Source organism: Protomyctophum bolini (assembly GCF_963924005.1).
Source record: "Protomyctophum bolini genome assembly, chromosome: 18".
In the NCBI taxonomy this organism is placed as follows: Eukaryota; Metazoa; Chordata; class Actinopteri; order Myctophiformes; family Myctophidae; genus Protomyctophum; species Protomyctophum bolini.
Genome location: NC_137879.1, coordinates 36,242,982 through 36,269,061, shown reverse-complemented (window position 1 = coordinate 36,269,061; position 26,080 = coordinate 36,242,982). Strand labels below are relative to the sequence as shown.

General features: G+C 41.3%; 1 protein-coding gene across 2 annotated transcripts in view; it reads right to left on the bottom strand.

The window, feature by feature from the left end:
- Positions 1-1,798: 1,798 nt before the first annotated feature.
- The window catches only part of LOC308332745 (monocarboxylate transporter 9-like), a 29,340-nt gene continuing 5,058 nt past the window's right edge, over positions 1,799-26,080 (bottom strand). For both annotated transcript variants that reach the window (XM_080788791.1, XM_080788792.1), the window contains exons 5-9: positions 25,519-25,927; positions 25,238-25,317; positions 22,609-22,831; positions 10,973-11,145; positions 1,799-7,165 (exon numbers count right to left, since the gene is read on the bottom strand). In XM_080788791.1, coding sequence (XP_080644917.1) covers positions 6,873-7,165; positions 10,973-11,145; positions 22,609-22,831; positions 25,238-25,317; positions 25,519-25,927 — 1,178 coding nt within the window. In that variant the 3' untranslated portion in view covers positions 1,799-6,872. The remainder of the gene's footprint in view (positions 7,166-10,972; positions 11,146-22,608; positions 22,832-25,237; positions 25,318-25,518; positions 25,928-26,080) is intronic.

The window sequence follows — 26,080 nt, the reverse complement described above, 5'->3', positions numbered from 1 at the left end:
TTGTGACAACTTGTGACATCAAGAGTTCAGACAGGGAGCAAAGTATATTAACCCAGAGGTTAAAAAGAATAACGTTCAAACCTTTTTTTCCCCAGAAACTACACATGAACTATACTATAGCATCCTGGCCAAGATATTTCTTCATGGTGTAAAGTGTAAACTAAGGGGGAAAAGGAGGGGACGTGTGCAGGGCCTTGTGGGATTCCGGTCAACCAACATAGGCTTCTGTACCCCTCTCTCTCTCTCTCTCTCTCTCTTTCTAGCTCTCTTTGTCTGTCTCCTTATCCTTATCCCTACCCCCACCCTCCCTTTCCTGTAATTATCTTGCTGACTCAATATTCTGTGTGTGTGTGTGTGTGTGTGTGTGTGTGTGTGTGTGTGTGTGTGTGTGTGTGTGTGTGTGTGTGTGTGTGTGTGTGTGTGTGTGTGTGTGTGTGTGTGTGTGCGCGCGCGTACGTACGTACGTGTGTGTGTGTGTGTGTGTGCGTGTGTGCGTGCATGTGTGATTTATGAGGATTTAATAACTGAAATAAAACTGTTGATGTTCTGATACAGACACTTATTGTTACATAATAATGTGTTTAGTAGACCGTAAATAAGTTACAAGATAAGTACAGTTAACTAGGCTACATTAGATTTAAGAGATTGTATTTGTCATCATCACTCATGCGAGTATATGCACAGTGACATGTTGATGTAACTTTAGCTCCACGGACTGGGCTGACTTAGCCTATTAATGAAACAAACGGGGCTGAAACAAAAGCGTTAAACAGTGACTGAGAAATATAACACATGGGAAAGTTTGTCAAACTTAATACGTGATGTGTGAGGAGCTCTTATTTAACAACGTTCAGATATAACTTATGTCAGTCCGTCCTGCTAGTTTAATTGTTTCTCCAAAAAGGCTTTGTGGTTTTTCTTTTAGAAGGAAAGAAACAGTCTGGTTGTTTTTGTTGGCACATTTGGGGGGAAATTCACTTCTATTTATTACATTATTTGTATTTTTCTTATTTTTTAAGATGTGTGTTAGTTTACTTTCTTCCTTTCTTCCTTTCTTCCTTTCTTCCTTTCTTTCTTTCTTTCTTTCTTGCTTTCTTCCTTTCTTCCTTTCTTTCTAAACACACACAAACAATGTAGGTCATTTCCATGCCTTGGAATTGTGTGAGTCATCACTCTGTGTGTGTGTGTGTGTGTGTGTGTGTGTGTGTGTGTGTGTGTGTGTGTGTGTGTGTGTTCATACAGTCTGTCAGACAGTGTGTGTATGTGTGGGAACCGCCACTGACTGGTTTTCTAACCGACAGGGGATTCCATGTGATTATTAGGAAGGAACACAGCTAGGATCACAGGCACGCACGCACGCACACACGCACGCACACAAACATACAGTACATGCGTGCGCACGCATTCATGCGAGTATGAAAGAGTTTTCATTGATGGTGCCTAAAATAGGCCCTGACACATTCCTCAGTCTCTCACTCTCGCACACTCACGCACGCACACACACAGACACACACACACACACACACACACACACACACACACAGAGCGTTGACTCACGTGCGACTGAGGAATTGCCTAGAGGCTCCCTCCCAACACATACACAAACACACACCTTAAAAGCCTTTCATTTCCCCGGCCCACAAAATATAAGCATGCACAGGCGTGTCTGCACAAGAGGAAATCACTCACACACACACACACACACACACACACACACACACACACACACACACACACTACAGGAAGGTAAATGTGACCGGCCTGCATGCCAGAAAAAGAAACTAGGTTAACTCTGACATCATGTTTACTTGTTTTATTAATAAAAAACTGATTTAAAAAAAAAAACCAAATACATAAATTATATAAATAAGAGGTCTCAAAATGGTTTTCTTTTAAGACAAAACAATTTCTTACACATCCTTATAAAAAAGCATCATGAAAAGGAATCAATGGATTCTTCTATATGATGACTATACAGTTCAAGTTCAATTCAATGTCATCCGTCAATGTGTTGACAGTAATTTATTTTCGGGGTTTTTTTGTGCATGAGCTCCATGGATAAACATCCCCATGTAGGGCACTGGGGTTCTCAACCTCAGGCGGGTGCATACGTAGTTTAGACTAGTCATTGTTTATAGACTATACCATGGGTTAAGGTTAGGTTTAGGTGTGCTGCCCCGTGGGAGGTTAGGTTTAGGGTGAGGCCGGGTTTGAGTTAGGTTGTAGTTGTAGGACTAATGACTGGTCTAACCAATGACTATAGTCTAAACCAAAAACTGTCTAAACTAAGTACTGCACCCACGTCAGGTCCGGGGGGGGGCCACAAGCGGGGTCCAAACGATACCGACCCGAACGGGTCTGTGCCTCTGATAGAACTAAAATGGACTCTTAACGTGTATCCACACTTTTCCTGGGCTGTGTGTGCTCCAGTTCCTGTTGATTTCATTGGATATCATTGGTCATCTGACCAGTTTCATTGGCTTTCATTGGATCAAATCGACAGGAACTGGAGCACACACAGCCCAGGAAAAGTGTGGATACATTCGGAGGGTTCATTGTTGAGAACCAATGCTGTGGGGTTCATGCACCCCCAGTGCACTCACACACACTACTGCTGGTTTAAAATACAGTTGGATGTGCATTATTGTAAGTTAACACACCCTCGTCGATCCACGCGTTGCACCTTGGGAAAAAAAAAACAACCCCGCTGTGCATCTATACAACGTCAGCTTGTGGAACTGCTATTGCCTTGCGCTGCCACAACCTGTGTATCCAGCCCATGTTTCCAAGATGTCGTACAGTATATGTAACAGACCTGTGTGGTTCTCAAACTTTCTTACATTTCAAGGACCCCCGTTTTGACATGCCACACTGTCACACACAAAAAAACTCATCTCTGGGATCAGTCTGTACTATAAAAGTGGAACCAAATGGACTCTTACGTGTCCATTTGGTTCCATTTGTACACTGAGTTGCAAGGACCATGCAGTGCAGGGGGTCCCCGGACACCAGTTTGAGAACCGACAATTACCCTTTCATACAAGATTACAAATATTGAGGAGATATTTGACACAACAGCGTACAAAAAAAAAAAAACATCAAGTGTGCACCTTGTTAAAAAATATCAATTGGTATACTGTACGTATAGGTCCAGCCTGGCCTTAAATTAAAAGGCTTATTCGTCTTAAAATCAGCAACAACAATCTTTCTAAAAAAAAATGTTTCTCTAGTTAGGACTAGTATAAAAGGCATGCCTAACATGCAGCAGGCCTTCAGAAACAAATATCTTTATAATGTTTAAAAAACACCGTTGTAGGTAACACATCCCACACTTTGGTATTGACATAATATAACAATGAACAGACAAGAGTTTTTTGAGGCCTTGAGGGATTTTGTTCCTTGCAGAGCAAAAAACGACGGGCAAATTTCTCTTAGTGCAGTCGAAGAGTTTCACTCCAAAAGGAGTCATATACAGCTGCCAGTCGAACCATCACTGGCCTTAGTTTAAATAATATAACACTTCTGGAGGGTAACATTTCGCATTTAAAAGTGGGATCATCGGCACCTTTTGGCTTAAAACATACACGATCACCCCGGCATACTGTACAGTAAATCCAGTTATAAGCCTTTTTTGTCTTTGCAGTGAAACTCTTCAGTTTTTTAGGTTCAGTGTGTTAGCATATAGTGCAAGCTTTCTGGAATCCCCATAGAGACTGACTGAAGACATCCTCAGCAGGCAGTGCAGCTGTTGCTGGCATTACATTGTGCTCTAATAACTAACGCCTGGTTTATATTCGGTCGTGTGCAGTCGGTGTGTCTTGCGTTGTGAGCTTGTATAGTTGTGCTATTTTTGGTGCAAGACACCGACACTCAACTAAGTATAAATCAGCCTTAGATTGTGCTAAGTATATATACACTAAAACATGTTTTTAGTCCTGGACAGATTATCACCGAGCAAGTGCTGTTTAAACCACATTAACCCTTTGCGCCTCTACTTTGGGCATGCCATTACGGTGGAATCCGACACGTTGTGAGCTTGTAGATCGACTATTTTTCTGTCACGCAACGACGCGTATAGGCGTATGCGATTAATTGGCATATTTAACATTTACATATGGTGAACAAAGGCTAAAGATGGCGATATCACCTCTTTTGCGAAATAATAGACAAATTGGGAAATAAATAAAATAAAATAAAATAAAAACTGAAATCAGTTTTTCACTTGTCTGAGGAGCTTTTAGGACGTCTTCAGTGACTCGAGGAGGGTCCCTATAGCTGGGCCTCATTTTGAGAACCATATATCGTCAGTGCACATTGGGTAGAGACAGTGCAGGTAGAAATGCCCGTCCGCTACATTCCCTCAAAGCCCAAAATACATTTTATTTTAGCCGGCATAGTATACCTGTAAATAAAATAATGCATTCTTGTTCCTTATGGCTAAAACAAGTGACTGTTCTGTTTTTTTTTTTCTTTTCTTTTTGTTTTTTAAAACCTCTCTTTGATGTAAACTAAAATTACCCCCTTCTCTCCCTTGCCTCTACAAAGAGAAAAAAAGTTATTATCATGAAAAATGCTAAATATAGACAAGACAGTCAAAACAATGATAAACAGAGTATAGCACGCAGATGACTTAAACCAGACAAAGATTCTTCCATATTTGGAGCCTTTGGAGGGGTGCAATAATTCAAAGTTGAGACAAATAAATACAAAGTACTAAAAAGAGAAGAGGGGGGGGGGGGGAAAGGCTAAGAATAAGTATAATAAAGACAAAATCACACATCCAAAGTAAGATAAACAAATTATATGAAGAACCAACGAAAGGAATTGTTTCTGATGATTTCTCAAGTCGAGCGTTTCTCCCTCTCATTTAAAAGAACTGAGAATATTCAAGTCAGGTAGTGTAATTGGAATTCTATAAGCGTTTATACGTTGTCTTTAGTTAAAGCCTGCTGTGGGATCGCTACCAGTAGCTACAATTAACGTCTAAGACAACAGGACAGTTTTTAAGCTCAGCATGATGGTGGATTCAAGAGTGAGAAAACCCAATGCAACACGTAAAGAACTTATACAGCTGTTATTTAACTTCTGGCGTGTGATGACGCTGTACAACAGTGCATAAATTCAGCATTGTGAAGGTCTCTCTCTCTCTCTCTCTCTCTCTCCTCCCCCTTCACTCCAAATCAATCCAAAAAAACGAAATTGTTTCTCTGTAACCGCGTCTCTGCAATCTTTCCTAACACACTATCCGTTCTCAGTAGGTTGGAGATGTGCTTATATTTTGATGTCAGAAAGGTAGAGGCAAAGAAGAGCCGGCTGCAAATGATAACAATACTTTTTTCTTCTTTGATTATTTCTTTACCAGACAACAGTTCAATCCCATGGCAACATATCCTACATTATCCCTAAGAGTGGAATGAACAAACACACATGATGTATGCCAAAGTTTTACATTGTAAGGACACAGGAACAAGTGTTGACCTGTTCACTCACACTTGATCACTTTAAAATTCAATCTAAAAATGCCTAAAAGACAAGCGCTGTGCACAATAGAAGAGTCACGGGGCTAGGACTGGGAAACTTTAATGGCTGCTGCTCAAAATGGCAGACTAGAGGGAAAAAATGGGTCTGTCTCCGGCTCTGTAATCAACCGGGACTTAATCTAAGTAAGAGCTTCTCCTCTGTGGTATTGCTATCCTTCTCTAAAAGCTTCTCCTAGTATGTGTATTCATCTAAAGAGCTTCTCTTGTATTATTAATATCCATAATAAGAGCTGCTGGTGATTCTATTCGTGAGAAGTGTGTTTCCACATGATATAGCTCCTTTTTTTCTTCTGAAGTTGTGCATTGCCTTAAAAGAAATGAAATAAAAATAACAGTACAAAAGACAGATCTTCAAATACAGACTGTTCCATGTTTTGTTTCTCAAAAAAGGATCTTGTCTTGACTTCATGAACTCACGCACAAAAAAATAAAATAAAAATAAAAAACACACCTCTTGGTGAACACTGGGCTGCGTTTGATTCACGGGTGCAAATTTCTAGTCTCCTTATCCAGACTGTACTCCACATTAGAACCAAAAAAGACGTCTTACAATTCAAGTCTTGACTTCGTCCACACAAGTTCCGTTTCATTTTAAGATCTGGAATGAATTTGATACAAATCCGTGTTCAGATTAATGCAGTAATTTCTTAAATGTTGTAACTTTGATGCTTTGTTTAGACGAGGAGAGTGTTGAGTAACAGGGGTGGCATGTGAAGGGCAGAGAAGAGGGGATACGTTGAGGGAGTTGGATTCGAACCCCGGGGGTCCCCGTGGCTCACAAGGAGCATGTGGTCAGTTCACTCCGTGTCTGAGCCAACAGACTGTTTTTGGTGTTGGCATCATGTCATGCTTTAGCTATTGAAAAATAGCAGATCTACAAGCTCATAGCGCGCCACCGAGTGGCGTGCTACGAGCTTGTAGGTCTGCTATTTTTGAAAAATCGAAGAACGACATTTTTAGAATCTGATCTCAGGTCAGAATGGGTTAATCAGACCAGTGTGTGTGTGTCCAGTGGAAACCTCGTATGAATCTGATCTCAGGTCAGAATGGGTTAAACAAAGCCTCCCGTGGACTTACACCAGCTTCCGGGAGTTCCGAGTCCAAACAAACAAACAGAAAACTGTAATATCAGCGTTCCTGAATCCATTATATTCAACCCTCTCTTGTTTCTACTGTATATACCGGGAGTTATTCTCAGTTTTCTGGGGGGGAATCCAAACTATAAAGAACCCGAGTCCAGGTTCCAAAATTCCAGCATCCAGATTTTGATAAACATGGTGGTGTCTTTTGCTTCGTGCTATTGTTGGTGGTTTGAGAGTGCCTCCTCGTGCCTCAGGCCACCGAAGCCACCATGTGCATCGTGGTGGTGGTGGTGGCGGTGGCGGTGGTGGCGTACAGTACAGCAGGCTCCGGCATCACCATCGCCACGGCAACAGTGCACTCTATGAACTCTGTCTGGGAGACGACCTCTTCTGGCTGCGGGGCGCTAGACTCCGGCTTATCGGTGCGACTGCAGCCCAGACAGGGCAGCGCGGAGACGAAGAGGATGGCACCGCCCAGCAGAACGCACACTCCACTGAGGTAGAACGCTATGTCGTAGGACTGGGTCATGTCGTAGAACCAGCCTTGTTGGGGGGGAGAAATGGGGGAGATTAAGAAAACAAGGGTTAACTATGAAACGATGTGGATCTGGCTCGAGGCTAACTAAGCCTTTCAGGGCCCCCAAATAATCATATTTGAACTGGGGACCACCCTCCCCTGACAAGCAAGGAATTATATAGGCATTACAATTTAGTTTGACTCGGCTCCACAGATAAATATTGTGGAACTAGTTAAACGATAAGCTGCGAGGCGTTGTGAGATAGATAGATAGATAGATAGATAGATAGATAGATAGATAGATAGATAGATAGATAGATAGATAGATAGATAGATAGATAGATAGATAGATAGATAGATAGATAGATAGATCGGCTATTTCCACAAGCCAATGTCTTCTTTCTTACTGTACGTAATATGTGACAGTTTGGCCAGTACGTAATATTTGGCAAATTGGCCAATCTCATCACGTCTATGACGTATCTCAGCACGATCAAAGTCAAAGGGTTTGTGACATTATCTCCAGACAGACTTGCAGACTGACAGACTAACAACATGCAATCTTCTTTTTGTATACATTTTCTGTAAACCTCATGTTTGTTCCAAACTGAGCTCTCCACAATTTTTGAGAGACAAACGAACAAAGAAACAAACCTTTGCTGCCACAAAGACAAAACAAGGTATATTTTAAAGGTATGGTCAGACAAAACATTTGGAAGGCACAGTCTCATGTCCTCCAGGACCACATTTCTACCACTCTTCCAAGCAGTGTTGTTTTTGGCTGCAAATTTCTATTTTAGTTTAGTCATTAGTCTTTGGAATGACACTTTTAGTCATATTTTAGTCACCTGAAATGTTTGTGTCGACTAAATGTCATAAGATTTTAGTCGACTAAATCTGCTGTTCATTTAGTCGACTAAAATGTATTTTAGTCGTCGTAATGGCTCATTTTAACACTTGTTGAAAATAGCCGATCTACAAGCTCGCAGCGCGTCGCAGCGCGACACGTTGTGACCTTGTAGATCTGCTATTTTCAGCATGCAACCAAGTGTAAAATGACTATTAGTATTACAGTATTTTACTTATACTGGATCTCTTGTCCACTAGTCCCCTTCCTAACATTTTAGTCTAGTTTTTATTTGTTGACAAAAATCAACACTATATTTAGTCACCATAGCTTATAGTTTCATTTAGTTTCCATTTAGTTTTCGTCAGTAACAAAAGCAGAACATTATATTTGTCGTCATAGTATTAGTCGACGACAACAAAACGCTTCAGGCAGTACTACGGTACTTGTCCTACCCGACCAGAGCATTTCGAAGATGTTTTTTTTTTGCCAGGTGCCAGGACTAGATTTCCCCCCCCCCCGCCCCCCCCAACAAGGTCGAGGCAGATGGCCGCCCAACCTAGAGTCGGGTTCTGCCTGACGTTTCTTCCTAAAGGGGAGTTTTTCCGTTACCATTGTCGCAATATTGCTTTGCTCTGGGTGGATCTTTGTTGGTTTGTAAAGTGCCTTGAGACAACTTGTTGTGATTTGACACTTTAATAAAATTGAATTGAATTGAATTGAATTGAAAAGGCGACCTCAGTAGACACTTTTTCATGATTGGCTGCCTCTAAGCCAATAAACCCATAAAAGAAACCCATAGCCTGCCGTTGTGTGTTGCGTCTACACAGAAGCTAATGTTATTATGAGCTAACTGGAGCTAGAGGAATAAGCCATAACAAAACACAGCGAGTGAGCCAACAAAAGAACGTCGTAAAACAAAACGAAAACAACCGCCCGGGACTCGGGAGGTTGTGACAGAGAAACTTTTTTGGGGGGGGGAAATAAAGGAAAAGATGCACAACGGAGACTGAGGCCAAGCAGCTGCACCTGCGCGTCCACCACACGAATGCCCGTTCTGTGGGTATAGTGTGGGGGAGAATTCAATTGGCCCAGGGCTCCTCTTTTTAGTCTTAATCCATCCCTGCTTAAGACCGGAGCATTCCATTGTGCAACACAGAGTGGTGCTGTGTGGTGGTGAAGTTTTGGGGAAAAGTGGACCAGAGACAGACTGTTCTTATACTACTAGTATCTATAATCGGGTGTTATATTAGCACATTTTTAGACCTGGGAACGATTCTACAAATGTCTTCTAAATCCTGACAGTTTTCTGAAAAACCCCATGTTTCTATGTCAGTGGTTCTCAAATGATTTCATGTCAAGGACCCCTAGAATTATACATGCATTTGGCCGCCGACCCTCATCTGAAAATATGTAGTTCCAGGGACCCCCCCCCAGAAGCAAAGATTTGAGTTAAAAACGTTCGCTCTGAGAGAATTTATATTCAAAGATTCACGCCACATGTTCAAGATAATAAAAAAAGGCAGATCTACAAGCTCGTATCGCGGCACTCGGTGCCGCGCTACGAGCTTGTAGATCTGCTATTTCTCAATAGCTAAAGCATAACACCAAAAGGGGTTCCCCCGCCTTGAATGGCTTTAAAGTCTGGCTGCACCAAACACAATTTCCTAAACATGATTTCCAAGAAAAACAAACCCAGGAGCACAAACACCAACCGGCTGAAAAACGTGGTTGGCTTCTTCTGTGGCCAAATTTTTTTCAAAGCCAGCAGTAATGAACTCACGAAGGAAAGTTACATTTTTCTCCATAAACCCAAAAGTATTTGCAAAGTTGTGTGAACTGCTGCAACGGGGATTGCAAGGGCAATGAACCCCTTAGCATAGTTATATCTATCTATAACTGTATGACCATTATTATTATAGTTATTTAATTATTATTTGAGCCACTAAACCCTGGTGTTTAAGTGTCCTTGAGCAAGACACGACTGCCCTTGCGTGGTTTCCTCTGCTACTGGAAGTGATGTGTGAATTAAGTGTGTGAATGTAATGCACATTGTAAAGTGGTTTGGAGATAAAGGTGCTATTAGAAATGCCCCATTTACAGAACTCTATGGGCACTCTTTTTCCATAATGACTAATCTTATTAGGCTTTTTTTCCCCCTTTAAAAAAAGAAAACATTTTAGAATAGTGAAAATAGCTGATCTACAGCAACACGTGAGCTTGTATGTAGATAGGTTATTTATTTTCACTATTTTAAAAAAGTTTTTCCAAATAATGAAATATGCCTAATAAGATTAGCCATAAGGCTGTATATAGGGCCCATTTTTTTGACTGTTACACAGCTACATACACCAGTAAGACGCGCAAACGCGGGAAGCGAACGCAGCTCGTACATATTTGGTTTTTTAGTTAAGTTATTTTTAAGTTAAGTTTTTAACTTAGCCATAACCATATAAGGAGTCCCCATAGCAGCTATACGTCCAAATATGGAGTGTGTTGCATCAATCACAAACAAATCACTCAGCTCCATATATGGGCACAAAGGGGGGACACACAGACACACACACACACACACACAGACACACACACACAGACATGATCTGCTAGGTCTCATAGTAAGTGCTCACTGAATTCGCAATCACTGCGTTCGCAATTACCATAAGGTTATCTATCTATAAATCTATGACTGTTAGATTGGCGGTGGCCGAACGGTTTGCGGAGCGGTCTTGATATCGGAAAGGTCGCTAGTTCGTATCCCCGGACCGGCACGTTAAAATTACCACCGCTGAAGTGCCCTTTGGACAAGGCATTGAACCTCTACCATGAAATGTTCTATGAGCAGGGCCTGGCTGTAAACAAGTTCTTGAGCTTAGTCCAGTTACCCTGGGTAAACATAGTACCTTTTTGTTACTGTCTGTTACCCAGGTTGAATCATACATGAGTCTATATATGACTGTCGCCATAGTTACGAGGTCATTGTTCTTACCTACGACAGGGGGTCCCAGCATGATCCCGAAGCCTCCGAAGAACATGAGGATGCCGTGAGCCTCTGTCAGCCGCTCCATGCCCACCAGCTGGGTGGTGACGTAGGACGTCAGCGACCAGTTACCTGACAGGAAACCCAGGGCTGTGCACAGCATCTGGAGACCCAAATATGTCCTGGAAGGGGTGGAATGGATGGATGGACAAGCCAAGGGCATATTAGGTACATGTCACATAAGCCATTCAGACCTGTTTGTAAAATCAAAAAAATAGAAAAATAGAAAATCACACCCGTGTGAAGTGAGGGGCGCTCTTTTTTTTTTTTATATTATTTATTTTGAGGGTTTTCTTTACATAGACACAAGGACAGACAGCAGACTTACATACAAGACAGTTACTTACATAAAAACAACAATAAATAAACAAGGAAAAAAAAATAGAACTAAATTAAAATAAAATGAAAAATAGCTAATAAATAATAGTTTCCAAGTGGTACATGGGTTGTATGATGTATGTGTGCACGTTGAGGTGGGTTCCGTCCTAAACAGAGTCAAATGCGCTCTTCAATATGATTTAAAAAGGGGGTCCATACCTCCACAAATACATCTGCCTTATTTTGTGTTTCATACTTGAGTCTCTCCAGTGGTAGTATTGACATTATTTGGGCCATCCACATATGTTCTGAGGGTATTTCATCTGTCTTCCAAAAAATTAAGATACATTTCTTTGCTAAGAATCTAAATAGATCAAATAATTTCCTATGAGCAGAGCTCAACTTTACATTTGGGTCTGCCCCCAACAGGTATAACAGAGGAGATTTTCTCAATTTTACTTTAAGGATTTTTTCAATTTGATCATGAATTATTTGCCAAAATGGTTTGATTTTTGGACAAAACCAGAACATATGGGGGTAGGTACCCAAATGCAGTTTGCATCTGTTACACAGGGGAGAGTTCTCCCTGGACATTTTGTTTAGACAAACAGGGGTCAAGTATGTTTTGAAAATAAACTTGTAATTATGTTCTAGGATTCTAGGAGTAAGTGAAGATAGATTTACTTTTACACATATTGTTGTCCATGTTTCCTGGTCAATTACAACATTTAGATCTTTTTCCCATATCCTTCTCAGAGGCTGGAAGGATGACGTCACTCTACCATTGAGGATTTTATAAATCTTTGAAGTGAATTTTAACATAGATTGGGTGTTAATAATGCATTGTTCTATCTCGTCTATGTGAGACCTAAAAATATTTTTCCTAAGCAAAGATTGTAAAAAGTGTCTTAATTGTAAGTACTGGAATAAGTTTGTGGAAGACAGACCAAATTCCTCCTTCACCTCTGAAAAGGGCTTGATGTTTGTACTACTGAGTAGACAGCCCAAATTGTTAACACCTTTGTTAGTCCACCTTTGCAAACCAATCTCACTTAGACTCGCCGGTAAATCTGGGTTATGAGAAACAGGTGAAAGGACAGATAAACTCTTTTGAATTTTACAGTATTTTTTACACTTTGGCCACATTGATAAAATGCCGTTAACAACGAAGGATTTGTTGAGCCCTGACAAACTCGCGTTTACAAAAGGGAGAGATTTAAGTGGAATTGGGTGACTGAGATGGGATTCTATTGTTTTCCATAGGGAATCATCAGACTCCTGGAACCATTCAGTCATTCGTTTAATTTGAGCAGACCAATAGTATAATTCAAGATTTGGGAGGGCTAAACCACCTTCGTTATAAGGTTTACACAGTGTGGCCAGAGAGATTCGTACCTTTTTATGGTTCCAGAGAAATCTAGAGATATTAGTGTTTAAATTAGCAAAGAATAAGGGTGGAATTGGACAGGGTAATGATTGAAATAGATAATTTAATCTTGGCAACAGGTTCATTTTAACTACATTAATTCGACCTATAAAGCCCCATTCAGACTGAAGAAGCAGAAGCTAGCTTCTGCTTCTTCGTCCCATGTTATCTCTATGCAGAACAGCTTCTGCGTTTAAAAGCTGGAACAATAGCTTTTTTTTGTTTTTGCTTTTTTTTTTGCTCACCGGAGCTTAACTTTAAAGCAGCTTTTAAAAGCTGGAGCTTTAAAAATCTGCGTGTAGCCAATCAGAGCACAGCGTGGTTTGAGGAGGCGGAGTTGAGCTCATTTTACAAAACCGAAAACCCTCTGGAAAGCTGTCCGACCCAATTGTCCGCATTAAAAAAGAAACTTTTTGAATATGGGCTGTATATGAAATATGAATGGATATTTGGCAAGACCATAGCATATTTTGTGATAGAAATTAAAGTTTATATGAGAAACAAGTTGTCGAAGCGGTGAAAACAGGTTGTGTTCCGTGTGCCGTCGCGAGTGTCACGTTTCTGGGGACAAGTCATCGTGCATTCACCCCCCCCTCCGGTTCTCATCGAAGCTATGGATGGACTACTGAACTGAACTCTCCGGAACGCTATCCGTCGCTGACGCTGATTGTGGACTAAACAGTGCACACACACACGGTTGATAAATTAGCAGATATAGATAGATAGACAAACAACTAAACAATAGTTGTGTCGGGAGTTTTCGCCAAAACCTTCCCCGAGAAGAGGGAAGTAGCAGCCCGCTCTCAGCGCGTTTCTGTGCCGATCCTCGTGTGTCTCTCGGTAGTATGTTGAAGCTTTTGCGCCGTCAATCAATACCTTTAAAATAAATAATTAATAGCCTTTATATCAGTTGTATGTACCCCCCCCCCCCCACCACACACACACACACACACACACACACACACACACACACACACACAGTACACAGTACAGTAGTCCCCAGTACTGGAACGCCGAGGAGAGCTGTGCTCGGAGACGATTTGCGGGACGTTTCCTCGCACTAAAATTAATTGCCCTTGTCGCGGGACCTCGCCCTGAGCACAGGGCGTTGACCACTGGTGTACGCTCCTCGACACCCAGTCTCAACTTAGGGGGTCCTCCGCGGGCCGGGCCACAGGGTCCAGAAGTCGGTCCACTTTCGTGTGTGTGTGTGTGTGTCGCTGCATTGTATGTTGATTGTTGAAACGTGGGCACCGTGAATCATACCTTAAAAAAATAATTAATAGCCTTTATATCAGTTGTATGTACCCCCTCTATTTATGCAATATGTTGCCCATGTTTTGTGATTGGTTTGCTGCGTTCTGAATCGATAAACCAATCGCATATCACTCATTCTTGAGATGAGGGACAAAAGTGGAAAAAACATGTCCCACACATAAGAGCCTTATTTTATGTAAAAAATAAATTAATTCATAAAAATAAAAGCACTTGCAAAGTTAAGTGTAATACAGTTGTGTATTATTATGCCCTTAATTTCATTATAATTGTTTTCATATTCCATCTGAATTAGTTAAAAGCAGGCCCTGTACCCAAAAAGGCCTGTATTTAGCCTGTCCCCAGCAAGTGGCCACAATTTCAAACTGCCAAAAAAGTGTCTAATACTGTCACAATCACATAAATATACATACTAAATTAAAGTAGATTGTCAACAACATAGCAAATAATATACACAGTTAATTTTAATTCATATTTTCTATTAAATATCTCATATCAAATGTTCGTCCCACGTCTCCGTCAACTCCGTCAGGTTTTTTTAAAAGTCTTAAATTAATCAGAAAATATTGTCGACAGATTTAGCCTGAAGACTCCTTTTCCAAGTCCCATTTATATTTGTTGCAACAGTGGAGTACCTGGTCTGACAAGCATTCAATTGTTTGATATTTTAAACAAACAATGTTGATAACAATGTGGTCACAGCTTTTACATGTCAACTCCGTCAGGACATTATTATGATCTTTGTTAAGAATTCAAAAATAATGTTTATTATTTTAGTTTAGGGGTTAGGTTTAGCTAACAAAATTAAGCAAAAACAAAATGGCTACATTGTACTAAAGAGGGTTAAGATGAAAACAAATGCCATTTTGTCAACTCCGTCAGACGTCAACTCCGTCAGATTTTGTGTCTGACGGAGTTGACGTGTATCTGACGGAGTTGACAAAAGTGTTCCTAAAACAATAAAATTATTGTTTTTGAATAATGGGCAGTATTCTAATTTGGCACACAGTTAGAGCATGCCTTAAGGAACATTTTTGGCTATGGGGCCATCACAGATTTGTCTCGTGGTGACCATGGCAGCCATATTACAAAAGAGCCGCCACCTGATGTTATTTTACAATAACTCAAGTTCTACACCACCTAGGATCTTGATTCTGGTGACTAAGACCTCATTTTCAAGGATGAGGGATACAGTGGTACAATTTAGACTTTCCCTGTGACCATGGCAGCCATTTTTAAAAATGGCCGCCACCTGCTGTTATTTTACAATAACTCAAGTTCTACACCACCTAGGATCTTGATTCTGGTGACTAATCATACATTTTCAAGGATGTGGGGTACATTGGTAATATTTAGATTTGTCCTGTGACCATAGCAGCCATTTTTTTTTCAAAATGGCCGCCACCTGCTGTTATTTTACAATAACTCAAGTTTTAGACCACCTAGGATCTTGATTTTGGCGACTAATCATACATTTTAAAAGATGAGAAATACAGTGGTACTATTTAGATTTGTCCTGTGACCATGGCAGCCATTGTTTTTCAAAATGACCACCAACCTGCTGTTATTTTACCAATAACTCAAGTTTTAGACCACCAAGGATCTTGATTTTGGCGACTAATCATACATTTTCAAGGATGAACTTTCTCTGGGAGAGGTAAGGGCTTATTTCAGGTGCAGGTTGAGTTTCTACTGACAGGACATTAAAAGGAGGTGGGCTTTCTGGCCTTTGACTTGCCCCTTTCAGGTACAGATGCACAGTTTGACTTCACTGGCCACTGCAGGGAACTGTGGGGGAGAAACTTTGGTCTCTTGACACCCCGATTAGGTTCAGGGTTTTTTTTGGTGGAGACTTGCCTTTCATGACATCTTTGCTGCAGCAGTTGATCTCCTTATTGCCAGTGGTGGCACACTCTGGGTCTCTGGGGCATTGTATCTTGGTGGCCTCCTGCCAGTGTTTCTCCATCCTTCTCCTGAGCTCTGTGTTCTGGGGCTCTGTTATAGTCAACTTACATTGTCTTGGCTGGAGATTGCTTTCCTGCAGGGTCCAGCCCAGTCTTGTGCAGATGGCTGCTGGCCCACCTGGAGGCCCCAACCTCACTTGTTCGGTTGGTGTGATTAGGTGGGGTGGTCTTCCCCAATCAGGATGAGGGGTTTGACCCTTTCAAACGGCAGTCTGGCCAAGTGTCTGTATTTAGTTGTGAGTTTAGATACAGGATACGATTGCTCACCCAGCCCCAGGTGACATGAGGTGAAGGCTCCTTTGATTTGGTAACATTGCTTTGGTTGACATGCTGGGGACACAGAGAAAGACACTGATGCCTTCAGTGTCTGCACATCCTGCCTGATGGTCCTGAAGCCAAATTTTCTGTCTTCAGTCTTTCGCTCACTGTTCACTGCTCACTGTTCACCTCACCGAATTTAGCCCAAGGAGTTTGACCCCTAGTTTGGCCATAGACCCCCTAGTTTGGCCATAGCCACTTGCCCAAATGTGCCGACATGTGCTGACCTCATCACATCTGTGATGATGGCTATGGCCGTTTTTAGCCAACGTAGTGTTTTTTGTGCAAAACGAATGCTTGGAATGGATCCAGAATCATGAAAAGCCCCTAGTTTGACATGCCACATGCTACTTAAAGCCTAATGAAATTTAGAACATTTAGCCTTATATTGGTTGTTGATGGTACCCAACTTTCAGCAGCTGTCAAACATGCCCCTAGGGTGGTCAAATAGAAACCAATGTGGGATATGTTAGTAGACACCTTTACAAACATTGGTGAAGAAAATTCTTGGTAAATGTATTCACAGATTTTATATTATTCTGATAATATTCCCTGAGTAAATTGGTAAAATAATAGCAGGTCCACCATTTTTGAAAATGTCTACCATCCATGGTCACAGGATAAATCTAAATAGTACAACTGTATTCCTCACCCTTGAAAATGTATGATTAGTCACCAGAATCAAGATCCTAGGTGGTGTAGAACTTGAGTTATTGGGAAATAACAGAAAGTTGGCGGCCATTTTGAAAAATGTCTACCATGGTCACAGGACAAATCTAAATAGTACCAATGTATCCCACATCCTTGAAAATGTATGATTAGTCACCAGAATCAAGATCCTAGGTGGTGTAGAACTTGAGTTATTGGGAAATAACAGAAAGTTGGCGGCCATTTTGAAAAATGGCTGCCATGTTCACAGGGCAAATCTAAATAGTACCACTGTATTCCTCATCCTTGAAAATGTGGGATTAGTCACCAGAATCAAGATCCTAGGTGGTCTAGAACCTAAATCAGTTAAACTTGTCAACTCCGTCAGATGTTCGTCAACTCCGTCAGACGTTCGTCCCGTGATGTTTTTGTTAATTTCCAAAGAAATAGAAAATTCGCTGTCAAATCTTTTGTGCTTATGTATTGAAACACCAACTGAAATGATACGTAATGATGATTTTTTTTTTTTTTACATGGTTTTCATGTTATAATATTGAAAATAAAGGTTGAAATGACGGTTTTGAGAAATTGGATATTTCATAATAGTGTGATATTGGAACAAAATAATATTAAAAGATTTGTATTACTTAACTTGATTACTGAAAGCCATTATAAGATAACTGAGGACTTTATATTATTGTTGAAATGATAAAATTCAATTAAAAGGGATTTTAGTGTGTCTGACGGAGTTGACATGAATCAGGTATTAAGTGCATAAATGTCCCATTTTAGAAAGAAATGTTATGCGAAAAACCTGTTCCTTCTCAAGATTGGTAGTTGAGACCTGTGTTTACAAATACATCTATTTGATTTGAATGTATCTTAAAAAAAAAAAAAATCCAGTTTGAAAAAAGTTTTGTCCCTTATCTCAAGAATGGGTGATATATTTATTTGAGGGAATCATTTCAGACAGCGCCGAGATAGGAGCTCCCTTCCACGGGAGACTTGGGACTGAATGTCCGGAAATCGCACGTAAACATAAGCTGTTTTAATTGCTTTTACGACGTGCTGGATACATACAATTGTATTTCTACGGTATGCTCTTTCTAAATCAACATTAACATTACATACAGAGCCGCCATTTAAAACAATGCCCGGAGTGTTTCGCTCGTGGCCTAGGGGGGAGAGGAGAGCGGAGTGTGGGGGGGAGACATGAACACTGAAGACGGGGAGGATTGAGATCCGGTCCGTTCGGTTATTTACAAACAAGTTTACCAAGATTATATTATTTATTCATCCATACATAGGTTATGATGTAACTAAATATATCATTATTTCTCCTCTACAGTCGCTATTTTACATTTTAGACTTTCAAATGCGCATCTGCTCAAACTGCCTGTCTCTCGTCTCAAAGCCAGACAGCCAGTCCAGGCAGCTTGAGTGACAGGTACCTTGTACACGCCCACTTTCTCAAAAAAAAGCTGCGTCTTTCTGAGTTCTGCTTCTGCTTTTTAAAGCAGCTTCTTCAATGTGAACGGAGCTTAAGTGTTAGAGGTAGGTTGGTCCATAAGTCCATGTCATCTTTCAGCTTTTGTACTAGAGGTGTATAGTTACAGGTATAAAGATTGTCCAGTATGGGAGAGATGGAAACACCGAGATAAGTAAATCCTTCTTTTGTCTGTTTAAAGGGGGATAAGGTGTTAAGTTTTTCGTCATCTATCTGAGTCAGTGGACAGAGAGTAGATTTGGTTAGGTTAATTTTATAACCAGAAAGAGAGCCATATAAGTTAATTACTGACATTAAATTAGGAATTGATTGGTCTAAATTAGATATAAATAGCAAAGTATCATCGGCATATAGCGAGATCTTGTGTTCTAGGTTGCCAGCTTGTATGCCTTTAATACTAGGATTTAATCGAATTGTTTGGGCGAAGGATTCGGCTACAAGCGCGTACAGAGCTCCAGATAACGGACAACCTTGCCTGGTCCCTCTTGCTAAATTAATTTTCTTTGAAAGAAGGCCATTTGTAAAAACTTGTGCGGTTGGTGAGGTATATAATGTTTTTATACAGCTAATGAACTTAGGGCCAAGATCAAAATGCGCAAGGGTGGAGAGGAGGAAGCTCCAATCTACAACATCAAAGGCCTTTTCTCCGTCCAGCGATATAATTGCGGATTCGTCTCCATTTTTACCAGCATAATCTATTATATTTACCAGTCGGCGTATGTTGTCTGCGCCATGCCGGCCTTTAACAAAGCCTGTCTGGTCATTTTTTATCAATAATGGGAGAACAGAATCCAACCGTTTAGCCAGCAGCTTGGCGACAATTTTATAGTCGGTATTAAGAAGTGAAATTGGCCTATAGGATGAGCAGTCGTGCATATCTTTATCTTTTTTTTTTATAAGGGTAATAGCTGCCTCTTTCATGGACCCGGGAATAATATTACAGTCAACAAAATCTTGTACCATAGGCATGAAAAGTGGTTGCAGTTCGGACCAGAAATGTAAATAAAATTCAACTGGGAATCCGTCAAGGCCAGGACTTTTCCCAACAGACATAGCCTTAATAGTGTCATGAGTCTCTTCGGTTGTGACTGGGGCATTTAACTGTGTACGATCCTCAGCAGATACTTTAGGTAGGTTAGCCGCTTGTAAAAAGGAGTCAATACTTTCACTAGTTGGAGAGATATGTGCTTGATATAGATTATTAAAAAAGGTAAAAAATGTGTCATTAATCACCTCCGGGTCATATGAAATTTCCTGATACTGTGTCCTAATTGCTTTAATTTGGCGTTCTGTGTGTTCTTTTTTAAGTTGATATGACAACAATTTACCAATTCTATTATTAAATTCATAGTGTTTTTGTCTTGAAAATAATAATAGTTTTTTGGTGTCATTGACATACTCAAGCTCCAATTTAGCTTTGACTGCTGATAGCGCCTTCCAGTTTGGATCTGAAGGTGTATGTCTATGGATTGTTTCCAGCTGTTTTAATTGGTTCTCTAGTTCGGTTCTGGCCTTTTTGGACTCTCTTTTTTTAAATGAAGCATATGAAATTATATAGCCGCGAAAAGTAGCTTTTGCAGCATCCCATAACATAGCTGCAGTCACTTCCGAATGCTTGTTTTCATTTAAAAAATCGGAGACGACTTTTTTGAAGTATGAGTCAAACTCACTATCAGTTAGGAGAGAGGTATTAAACTTCCAGCTCTTAGACACCGGCTTGGGTTGGGTTAGTGTGATGTCAAGGAAGATAGGGGCGTGGTCTGAGATGACAATCTGTCCTATATCACATTTTGATACCGAGTGGGCCATGCCACATGGAATCAAGAAGTAATCTAATCTTGAATAGGATTTGTGTGTACCATCGTACATCATCATGACGTAACATGTCGATTTGCTCAGACACATATGACGTACATTCTCCGTTCATTGTCAATGGTTGTGAATTGTTAGGACACAAATCTACACTATAGCTGAATATAGGAGGGGCTAGCGCCCCTCAAAACTAAAAAACTTTTAAAAAAGAAACTATGTTGCTAATATCAGTGGTGGTCAAACATCAGTGCTTTCATGTCAAGGACACCCAGAATTATATGTATTTGGCCGCAGATATCAAAATAATTTGTTCCAGGGAACCAGAAAAAAAACCATTATATACAGTAGCAATAGTATAGGATTAAATGTATCAGAAGCAGCAATGAGTCTAGATATATATATGTGAGATTTTAACAACACCCAATATATTTTAAGTTCACGGACTAAGAAGTAATGCTCCAAAACTAATTCTGGGTCCTAGTTATGTTGTACATTTCCAAGTGTGGAACAGACAACCGATGATAATAGTGAGAAAAGAAATCAACCAGGTGCTCAGTGGAGGTACAAAAGTTAAAAAGGTAAAGTTGGTGCTTCAAGGATCAAAGGGACTATAGAACAAGAAAGAAGGGCGATCCAAGCACTCTTTTTTGAGTGCTCGGATGTCATAGGGAAAAAAAGTGATCTTGTGATGATAATAATAGTGTTTAGCGAAAGTTGTCAAAAACAATATAGTGGAAAGGATATATGAAATATATACACAAGGATATATTACACAATATGACTTTAACCCATTTGGGACGGGCACCCATTTTGGTGTTTCAAGCATTGTGTTATACATTTGCTGTTTTTAACTCAAATCTTTGATGCTGAGCGGTCCCTGGAACAACATATTTTCAGATGGGCGTCGGTGGCCAATTACATATAATTTTTGGGGTCCTTGACATGAAATATTGAGAACCATCGACATAGAAACATTATTTCAGAAAACTGTCATGATTTAGAAGATTTTTTTTATATTTCGACGTCAGGCCTACATTTAGGCCTAAGGCCGATTCTAAAAACGCCTCTAAATCCTGACCTAAGTTTTCTGAAAAACTTCAAATATTTTTTATAGCAGCATCAACATTTTTACATTTTTTAATACTGTACATTGTGGCAAACCAGGGGAAACAGCCAGGCCTATTCCCCACAGAATGGAGGTGATAGAGGGAGTATATCACCCTGTACAGGTATTGCAGCCAATGGGAGCCTTGGACATGGACGCACCTGCAGCCCGGTAAGGCAATCACCAGAAGCTTTTAAATAGCCGACGCCCAAGCTGTGAGGTGAGTCAGTTTGAACTAATGGAGGAGTGAGGAAGGAGGAATCACTCTGTTCATGAGGAGGCTGGTATGAGGGAGATCTCACAAGCCGACTGAACTCCACAAGGGAGAGCCTACAACAGCACTCTCCCCCGACTGAGTAAAGTAGTCACTAGCTCTCTCTCTCTCTCTGCTCTGCCCACAGGGAATAGAAGCCCAAGCCCCTGACAAGAGGAAGCCTGTGTTGACGTTTTGCCCCGTTTTCCCCTTTCCCTTTAACACTTTAATAAAAGACAATTTAAGTTTATGTTGAATCTGACTCTGAGCCTCTTATTTTATTGTGAATTGATTGATTGATTGATTATTTTATTAGACAATATATCCTATGCAAAAACAGTACATGGTACAGTCAAAAAAGCACATTTTATCCAAAAGGATGGCCCCTGGGTTGCCACAACATACTGTATACAGAACCCCAAAATGGGTTCCCCGGCCTGAGGGGGTATAAAACACCAAAAAGGGGTTCTCGCCCCCCCCCCAAGAATGGGTTAATAATAATAATATAAAATGAGGATATTTATTTAAGATAAAAATGGATTTAGGTGCACGCTAACCCCTCCTACACAATAAATAGCGCAATAGAAAATTGGAAAGAAAGAAAAGGAACTGAAAGAAAAGGAACTGAGTGTTTTTTCTTTATTTAATTTTTTCTTATTTAAAAAAGAATGTCTGTAACTTACTTAATTTACAACAACATGTTGGAAGTTTGAGAGCAAGAGTGTCTGTCCTGTTGTCTGTTTTGTTTGTCTGTTCACACTTGTCATTGTTAAACTGTTTTTTTGTTTTTTCATGTTTATCACACTTATGTCTTTTTTATTATACTGTATGTGGAACATTTACATTGCCTGTTATTTTTTTCATTTTTAAATTACTTATCATTGTCTAAATTTGAAATTGTCTGTTTGAAAAATGCCTAATAAAAACAGTATTAAAAAAAAAAAAAAAAAGGTATTTACTTGGTAACGGGGATGAGCAGCAGGCCCAGGCCGCTGCCGGCGAGCGTGAACGCGTAGAGGTAGACGCTGTTGACGAGGGGCAGGTCGGCCAGCATCCCCAGCGCCATCTTCCCCGCCCCGGCCGAGAGGGCCGTGAGGGACACCAGGGGCACCGCCGCCACCCCGTCCGACAGCCCCCCGCTCTGCGCCACGTCCTCCATGAACAGCAGCGGCGGGAAGGCACCTGAGAGACGAGGAGAGGAGGAGGAGGAGGAGGAGGAGAGGAAGAAGGTGGAGAGGAGATAGGAGGAGAGGTGGAAGTAGTAGGTAGTTTATTCATCCTCACTTGGCATTGTGATGGGGGGAAGGACCTGTGTGGTGGGGGGAGAGGGAGGGGGGGGGGGGGGAGGGAGTGTCAGTAGAGTAGAGCTTTGAACAAACACTTTCGTATACGACACACGGTGCATTGCTTATATAACCCGTTCTGACCTGAGATCAGATTCTAAAAATGTCTTCTATACGTCCTGACAGTTTTCTGAAAAAGCCATGTTTCTATGTCAGTGGTTCTTCGATTTTTCTAAAATAGCAGACCTACAAGCTCGTATAGCGCGCCACTCGGTGGCGCGCTATGAGCTTGTAGATCTGCTATTTTCCAATAGCTATAAAGCATAACATAATGCTAATACCAAAAGGGGTTTCCGCACAAAATGGGATAAACACGCCTCATATTCAGCGCAAATGCAACAATGCCAATAAACTGTTTATAATGGATCGCGGGGAGAGAAATAACATCTCACGACTAGGAAATGTTTAGTTGTGAAACCAATCAGAAACCCCCCACACACACACACAAACAACCATCGTTCCCCTAAAAAAGCTTGGGTCTATACATATACAGTACAGCCATACCAGTTGAAGATAATATCTACATAATATCTACATCTAATATATATACACACAAGTTTTAAAGCCTCAATCTGTATAATATTATTATACAGAGTGAGGCTTTAAAACTCGTGTCCTCCAGGGGTAGGGTCCCGACAAGCCTATATATGGCTTCTCCCTAACACTTTTTCGGATCGGACAGGACATGAGCTACGGACACTCAAAAAAAAAAGGAAACTATGTGTGCTATGTATGAACTGTATGTACAGTATGTCCTTCCGAAAATGAAACTGAACTGTTCTATTACTAGTTTGCTCACTTCAAATGCTCTTCAAATAACCAAAAGCACATGTGTGAAGCTTGTAAGATGTACAGTATTTGAAATGTGTACTGTATTCTCGGCACGCTTGATCCATACAAGACATGCTGGCTTCTAATTATATGGCTGGAATCGGCCGTGCATGACTGAGAACTGTAATCCATCTTGTTTCATTAACATAAATCCGGAAGTCTGTCTGTCTGTCTGTGTGTCTCTATCGGCTTTCAGAAATGTGGATGGGTGAAACACAGCCAATATGTGGAGATCCGTGAACTCTCCCGAGTTGGTGCTCATAAGATGAGCCTGCAAGTACTCTGATAATAAGTACTACTACTGCACTAGTTTTAGTATTAACCACTTAAACCCCTGGCCTGTACTGTAGTCTAAAGCACTAACCACACCCAAAGGGTCACACACACAAGGGTCACCATGCAACTCCTTGGGTCCAAGCGGTTGCTAACGGAGTTAGCGCTAAAACCGTCTCGACCCTTTGGTGTGGTTTTGGGGCCGTTGAATTCCATGCGTTGAATCACTAGGGACGACGCGCGTCGACGCGCGTCAACGTGCAACAGGACATAATCACACCGCAGGGACAACGCTATAACCTGTCTCGACCCTTTGGGCTTCGGAGAACTGGACATTGAGTTACAGCTGTATACTTCGACCACTTTTTTTTCCCCGTCTACACCCAAATCTCTTCGTCAGAAATAGCTACAACTGCATGTTTATAGCCTAAGCTTCCCCCCCGGAGAAAAAAATGGACGCTGGGGTTCAAGTGGTTTAAAATAACAGCGCTTTGCCCAGAACATTCTGACCTTCGTGAACTTCCTGTTTGAAAGCGTTGCCATGGAAAGCAACGTGAACTGCTGAGAACACTGTGCTGACAGGATGCTGACATGGGGGTTTTTCTCCTCGCATAACGTGCATAATGTGTGTAATATACTACAGATCAACGTTTCTCAACTTCAGGTCTGCGGACCACCAAATGGAGTTAAATGATCACTGATCACCTTCTTTCTTTTTCTTTTTTAATTGGGGTCCCAGAGATAAAAATAATAAGAATGATAGTTGAATCAAATAGGGAAAATGTATAGCAGAGCCTGAACACCAAGACAAAATATTATATTCTCACATTCTGACAAAAACAAAAGCTTGAAAATCACTGCTATAGATTACAGATAATTAAATATAGAGTACATATAGGCCACAGACAGACTGACCCTTATTGATTTCACCTGTTCAGTCATGAAAGGCAGATAACGTTTTGAAGAGTCGGGCTCACAAAAGAATGTCAATTGGAACATGCTGACAATTGGAACGTACTGTCAATTGGAACATACTGACAATTGGAAAGTACTGTCAATTGGAACGTATACTGTCAATTGGAACATACAGTAGCGTGGAACATAATGTTCAAACCACACAAACGTCGGGGAGGAGACTCACCGAGACTGAACAGGAAGAGAGAGATGCACAGAGACATGAAGACTCTGTCCTGAAACAGAGACATCGTGGAGGAGCAACACCTACAGCGGAGAAACAGAGAGGAAGAGAAAAGAAGTGAGATGGGGAGTCTGTTAAGTCTGTTAAATATTAAATGGAAACTGAACGACTTTGTGTTGTCCAACGATGACAATGATAACGCAAGTATGAATGTGTGTGTGTGTGTGTGTGTGCATGTGTGTGTATGTGGCTGTGTGCGTGCGTGCGTGTGCGCGCGCACTCACGTGGAGTAATCTCTCAGTCTGTTCTTGATAATCTTGACCAGCGCCGAGCAGCTAAACATGCCCCCCCTCTTCTCATTGGCCAGCTCCTTGGTCTCCATGACGATCACGAGGTCCTTGCAGGCCAACAGGGGCTTCTCGTTGGGCGACGACACTCTGATTGGCTCCTCGAACGCGTGGGCCTTCTGGTACAGCTGCTGCTGCTGCTGCTGCCCCCTGGCCGCCGCCCGCTCCAAGATGGCAGCCCGCTGCTTGAGGTAGTACTTGGGCGGGGTCAGGGGTCGCATGGGGCCGGCGCAGGCGATGATGTTGAGCGCCAGCGCTCCGACGATGAGCAGGCAGCCGTCGAGGCCGAACAGGTCGATGAGCTCGGCCTTCGCCGTGGCGTAGACGAAGCCGCCCACGCTGCCACCTGGTGGGGAGAGAGAGACGACACGTTGGGTTGTTGTGATGATCGTGGTTATAACCCCATTCTGACCTGAGATCAGATTCACATACGAGGTTTCCACTGGACACACACACTGGTCTGATTATTAACCCGTTCTGACCTGAGATCAGATTCTGA